This window comes from Triticum aestivum, chromosome 7B (assembly GCF_018294505.1).
Source record: "Triticum aestivum cultivar Chinese Spring chromosome 7B, IWGSC CS RefSeq v2.1, whole genome shotgun sequence".
In the NCBI taxonomy this organism is placed as follows: domain Eukaryota; kingdom Viridiplantae; phylum Streptophyta; class Magnoliopsida; order Poales; family Poaceae; genus Triticum; species Triticum aestivum.
In genome coordinates, this window is record NC_057813.1 from 36,154,974 (window position 1) to 36,161,812 (window position 6,839).

Here is a 6,839-nt window from a genome sequence, read left to right on the forward strand (position 1 = left end):
GCACCGCAAGAGAGAGGAGAGGAGAGAGAGGCCAATCATACTGCTGCATGCTCTGCCCAGTGGGCAAGCAAGCAAGGCCAGGCCAGTACTGATGCTGACGGATGGGACCTGCATTCCTGGTGGCCATGGCGAGCTAGGTCAAGGAGGCTTCCTTAAATGGCCATGCCCCGCATCCCCTTCCCATTGATTGTTCTTTTCACTGCCCCCTCCCTCTCTGTGGCTGTGGTTGTGTGTGTGTGTGACTGTGTGAGTGAGTGTTCATGCATGCTGTGGCTGTGGCTGCGGTGGCGTGTGCCTTTGTGTGCGGTGCTGGGCGACGCCACCGGCTGACAGGCACGGCCTCTGAATCTTGCCGCCCCTCAACAGTCCTCCTCCAGTCCAGGGCCAGGGCCGGGCCGGCCATGAGGAGATCTGGTGCCGCTGGGGAGATCGATCGATCGATCGATCGATCAGGTGCATGATGCGTCTGTCTGTCTGTCGATCCGCGCTGCTGCTGCATGCATCATCGATCTTTCATCGTGCGGATGCATCTTGTCACCCCCCGGGAGCACTGTGGATGGCGCAGGGAAAAAAGGCTAGTGGCTACACACATATTCATCCAGCAGAATGGTCAATTATTCAGGGTTTGCGCTGAGCCCCTGCATTTGCTTTGGCTCAATTATTGCAGTAATATATATGGGAAATGCAATTATTATCACAGTAATGCATGGCAAATGCATGCACAGTGGGGCACTGTGTTTGCATCAATGGATACAGCTTAGCGTTTGGTGCCTTGTGGTGATTAGTTGCCACTTTGGCCTCGGCATTGCTCTAAGAAACAGAAGCCCGAACATGGCATGCGTGCTTCCTTGTGGTGTTAAGGACCCCAGCACAGCTGCAGGGAGCACTGATCAGCATTCAGCATATGCGTACACCAGCTTGTCCTCTGAAGCACATAAATATTTTTCTAAGCCATCTGCTCTATAAATGTAAGTAAGGTTATAGAGATGCTAAAATGGGGAGGATGAAGAAGAAAGAAGTGCATGTATAAACACAGCAAGGTATACATACATACACACATAATAATTCAGGGTCATACAGTATGTAATTGGGTTGAGATGGACGTGAAAATGATGAGCTTCTCTTCCTGGCCTAAACTGTGCAGACACAAAGCATCCGCCCCAGGCCCAGCCGATTAATTAACCCACCGCACGCCACATCCCATCACACACCACTGTGCACACACACACATCTATCTGTCTAATCCCGGAATTATTTTACTGAAATTAAAGAACTACCACTGCTCTGAAGAAAGAAGTTTCTACAGAGGACTTGTGGACCGAAATTACCTTGTCATGGAAATATTCTCTGTCTTGCATCAGCCGTCTCTTTCTGCCTTCGAATCCCTGCAAATGTTTCTCCGCGGGACCATCGATCGCTGTCAAACTAATCTTTTACTGAACCCCGGCGTAGGAGTACGTACGCACGCACGGCATCTTCCTTCCATCCTTCCTTCAGAGGGGAAGCCGGCTGAAGTCACGGCCTGTCTTCTTCCCCGGCGCAGCAGCCCGCCATTGCCACTCCCGGAAGCTCTTTGCCGTGGAAGCCGGCCTCGGGGAAACCACCAGGCTGCTGACAGCGACGAGATGGATCCGTCCGTCCGGCGGTACAAAACCGAAAGGCGAAAGCGGGCGGAACAAACCTCTGACCCGACGAAGGGGCCGGCCGGCTGACTGACCCTGACGCGCGCGCGCGTGCGCGCGTGCAAAAGCTGTTGGCTGATGAGAGGGAAAGCGGGAGGTTGTCAGAGGGAGGGACGGGGCAGGGCGTGCACGGGCGGGAGAGGAGGGAGGGAGGACCCCAGCTTTCCGGGCTGCTCCTTGTACCGGCCTGCTCATCGCTGCTGTTTGTTTCTGGCGCTTGGATGGACGCCATTGATTTCCTCTGGCTCTGGGACAAGTGCACGAGCGGCTTCGCAGGATCGCAGTGGACGACTGACGGAGAGGAGGATGCGTGGATCGATCGTGCGCGCGCTTGCGGAGCAGCAGATCTCGACAGGTCGGCGGAAACCCAAAATCCACCTAGAGAAAAGGCTTGGTTTGCGAATTCCATTGTGTGTGTGTGTTTTTTTTTTTTGTGAATCCGCTACGAAAAACTTCATCAGAAGTACGAAGCACTTCAAACATAATAAAAGTTCACATCGAGGTCTCTCGAACGTGGAACAACCATTACCATCGGCAGAATGACCCGTCGACAAATTTAGCCTCACCTGGGTTTGCCTTCGGAGCAACAGATCGGCATAAATCAAATTTTACCTCGCTTGGGTTTGCATTGCGGTTTGCTTAACTGCCATGTTGTCATTATTCCACGGTCGCTTGTAAAACTAGACAAATGCATGGAACAATTAGTAAAATTAGGTAAAACCGGCGGAGCTTGTGTGGGCGGCTCTGGCGGAAGCCTTGGTTCGGTTTGTTTTGTGGGGTGGGGGGGTCGAAGAATGCCGATGACGATGCTTCTTAAAGGGCGTCTCCGAAGGGCTCACTCACACATCTCCGGGTTGTGGGCAATGTTGGCGGTGAAGTTTGAGTTGGCTAATGTCAACATGGTTGTGGGTTGCACGGTGGTCCCTTAATCAATCATGTGTTGCCTCCGGCTTAGTTTCCGTGTAAATCAGGTCACTCTGCTTTGGCCTTTCTTACCTTAATGAAATCGACAGTGCACTTGCCTTGCACATGAAAAGAAGAAGACGATAAAACCTATATTTTGGATCTAGTGATGTTAATTTTGTAAGACTAGTAATCAAATTTATTTCATAATGCCAAATTTTTTGTGAAGTTTGAACAGTTGTATATATGAAAAAACCAACATTCACAATACCAATTCAATATTGGCAGATCCATTATGGGATATATATTCTCATACTGTGTTTATTTTGTATTTTAGATGTTGATTGATTTTTCTATAAATTTGGTCTCATAAAGTTTAAATTAAAAACAAAACTATAATGTGCGAAGCAATATGAGTAGCTTTGACATTTTATTTCCTTATTATTGCCTAAAAAAGGTACAGCGGCATAGCGCTTTGCAAGGAGTAGTCAGTGGAGCACAAGAAATGATCAAAAGCGCTTACAGTTGATGAAGAACTACGCACAGATGCATGTGTTCAGCACATCACGAGCCGGTTATCAACATTACAGGTTTCCACTCACTGGCTTTCTGCATGCCCGTTGAAAAACAAAGAGAAAACAAGATGAAAATACATATCACTTCTTGGGGTACTCGGTGTGATCAGGCCCTATGTCGCGCGATCCAGTGTTCACATATGGTCCTCGGAAAGTAGCCTGCGGTGGCAGAGGCTTCGTTGAGTCGATAATAGGCCTGTTCTTTGATTTCCTGGGATGTAAGAAATGGACAAAGGTTACACAAAAAAACGCTAGCCAATGCACACAACACGTTTATCTACCTTTCTCAACCAGTGCTAGAAAGATGAGAAAACAAACTTACACAAAGTAGAAGGGAAATGCTAGGCCAGAGCCAGCAAATATTACCAAGCCAGTGACAACTAAGGCGTTGCGTGCCTTGGACATGTGATTGTTTTAGAAACTGTCAAGATGAAGAAGAATTAATTCAGGATAGGTAGTGCCACAAAACCTCTGTTTTCCTTCGAACGTGATATAGAAAAGCATGGACACATTAGGCCATCAGAAGGTAACCAGCGACAAGCATCTCAACAGATTTTCACCATTTCCGTTAAGTAAATGATAATAAGCGAAATCTGATTTTAAATTGCCCTTTTACGCCTCGAATCAAACTTAAACTGAATCCTGCTGACATGCGTCCACCAGACTCTGAAACCCAGAAAGTAACAAGAGAAGAATTTTCGACAAATACTGAACCTGCTACTCTTTCTCTTAATGAAATCAGTAGAGTGCCCGTCTGCCTTGGCCCCCAAAATAGAGTAAACAAACTACGGAGTAGTTGAAAAAGGTCATCTTATCACCATAAAAATCAGCACGGTTACATGCTAGCACCCTTGGATACTCCATAGCAGTACTAACTAACAATGGATCGGCAGAAGGACAGTAACAAGTATTAGGAAGCAGGATGCTAAATTGCCAGCTTCAACACTATATACCAAGACCCCAGATCACATATATGAATAATTAACAGAGATCGAACCCTTCGACGAACTACAAAGATCGCACTGATGTCAGTCAACATGAAAGCTTATCACCATCGCTCGAAATGAAGCCTTGTAACTGTAAGAAGTAAAGTAACTCGCTTAGTCTGAAGAAACGTTTCTTCAGACTCCGGGTTCCTAAACTTCCATACGGAAGAAAACTGGATCTCAACAATCCTAACTGAACTTTTTTTCCCCTCTTTTTTCAAGAAACCCAAAGGAGCACAGGCCCCTAATTTCATTTTCATGAGTGGAACTGATAACACAACATTCTAACTGAACTATGCATTCTCTGAATCCCACATCTGCAGTGACCTCCTCCAACCGGCGCCTAGAACAGGGGCCCGGCGGCGCCGCTGTTGTGGCAACCGGAGCTGCAGGCAAGCAAAGGCGATCTGTCTACGGCTCTGCCCCTATTTTCCCCGCCTGATGTAGCTCTCTATCCCCTTCCCCCGGCCTAGGAAACCCTAGCTAGCGGTCGGCGGCAGAGGTGCACGTCTCGGGCTAATGAAATGAAGCGAAGGAGGGCGGGGAATCGCTGGAGGGAGCTCACCTTGACTGAGCGAAGGTGGAGGCTGCAGGCCGCGCCTCCTTCGAGGTCGATCGATGGCCGCGACGGCGCCGAGACAGAGGGAAAGGGGGAGAGAGCAGCGAGCGCCGAGCGGGGGGCGTCGTGGAGTCACCGATTCGATTAGAGAGAGTTCTTTTTTGGGGGGTAGAGACCCTCAAGGCCTCAAAGAGATCTTATCACTAAATATTACTGCCTCCGTTTCGAAATATTTGAACTTCTGGAGTTTGTGGTTAAAACATTTTTAAGTTTGATCAAATTTTTAGAAAAACTATATCGACATCCACAACATTGACCATACACAGTATGGAAACATGCATTATGATGAGTGTGATGAGGCCAATTTGTTGTTTTAGATATTAGTATACTCTTTTATAGACTTGGTCAAACTTATAAATGTTTGATTTAACCCCTAGAACTATAAACATTTTGGAACTGAGGAAGTATCATGGAAAACAGTAGGCAGTATAATCAAAAGACAACAAGACACAAAGCAACCAGCAAAAAATAAAATTACATTCTATACTTTAAACGGCAAATGGCTAATGTAAAATTTATCTGATATGGAAACCACACTAGCTACTCCCTCCGTCCGAAAAACTTGTCTCGAGCTTGTGTCTCAAATGGATGTATCCAACACTAATTTGGTGCTAGATACATTCATTTGAGGGACATGTTTTTTCGGATGGAGGGAGTATCTTCTTTCTTGGGCTTGAAAATTGAATTGAACTAACAGTAAGCAGAAGCAATACCTGCCAACGCCTCACCGTATCAGGTGTTGAAGACCATAATAGCCACTCGCAGCTAAAAACGAGATTTAGTAACCGCTCAAGGTATATTGGTTGGGGCATCACCCTATGCAACGAAGGGATTGCAATCCTTCACCACCGATCCATAGGGTTGAGAAACCGAGACATGCTGTAGAACAACTCAAAAGAGGAGGTCAATGTCATGACATTAATACCCAGCCAAATGTTTTCCTTGATAGGCACACTAGCTATCAAGATATAAAGAAATCCAACAAATCAAGATATAAAGAAATCCAACAAATCTAGCAACACCTACCCTCAATGCCCTTCGCCGGCGTTGGATTGGACGTCGTCGAGGCAGGGAGAGCATGCAGAGACCTTGTTCCAACGCGACCATCACCATCACCACCTCGTCTCCAGGAAAACAACTAAGGGAAACAAGAACTAAGAAAAAAATGAAAGGGACAAGTCCCCAGTTCTCTGACCGCCGATGAACTGCCAGATACAGAGGAAGTGGACCGCATCGTCAGTGTGGATGAGACTTGGTGGCGGCTAGAGTTAGGGCACGTTGGTTGACTCGGAACTCGGTGTAACCAATTGACCATGGTAGTAGCCGATCAAGAGATAACGATTTTTAATGCAACGTAACACGAAAATGTTGAAATCAAATAGAGGTATTTTTCACAAAAAAGGCCAAAGGCCATATATTGAATAAAATTAACCCTTACAAGAATAATAAATTATAGTCAAGTTCTTGAAAAACAAGCACCCTTAAAAACCTCGTTCATCCTCTGCCTCATTGACGTCACTCCGAGGAAGGACACAAACATGGCAACAACCAAGGAAGAACTACTCCCATTGTCATCAATGCCTTGACTTCACTGACGACAAAGAACTTGAATACCCTACGAGACATGGACTGGGACACTCAAATCTGGGGTTCGCTCATTGCCTCCGGCGGAGGCCATGGGAAACCATTGCGGCGTCAGTGGCTGGAGAGGATGTGGAAGTTCCCTCCTGATCACCTCCTCTCAAGAAATTGACACTCAATTATTTTTCTTCACTGAAAATATATCTTTCCAACTTATAAAATTTTGAGATGGTAGTGAGTTCACTTCCCCTACTTTACACTTAGTAGCACGTGTGGCCACAACTGTTGCATGTCTGTGTACTCATTTGGCCATTCCATCTCTAAATTCATGCATTGAACTATTATTTTTACTCTACATTCATGCATCAAACCACTGCCTGATTGTTGCATATACTGGTCGTCAAGCCAAAGTTAATCGGTGTCCTCATTTGACAAATGCCTATCCTCGTTTTATCCGTTATACCTATGTAGCAACGCACCGGTACTATGCTAG

General features: G+C 46.5%; 1 protein-coding gene across 1 annotated transcript; it reads right to left on the minus strand.

The window, feature by feature from the left end:
• Positions 1–2,998: 2,998 nt before the first annotated feature.
• LOC123162089 (uncharacterized) lies at positions 2,999–4,874 on the minus strand. Its single transcript, XM_044579889.1, has 3 exons — positions 4,712–4,874; positions 3,483–3,581; positions 2,999–3,371 (listed from the first exon to the last, which is right to left on the minus strand). The coding sequence occupies exons 2-3, from the start codon at positions 3,563–3,565 to the stop codon at positions 3,242–3,244; spliced, it is 213 nt and encodes a 70-aa protein (XP_044435824.1). The 5' UTR covers positions 3,566–3,581; positions 4,712–4,874; the 3' UTR covers positions 2,999–3,241.
• Positions 4,875–6,839: the final 1,965 nt, after the last annotated feature.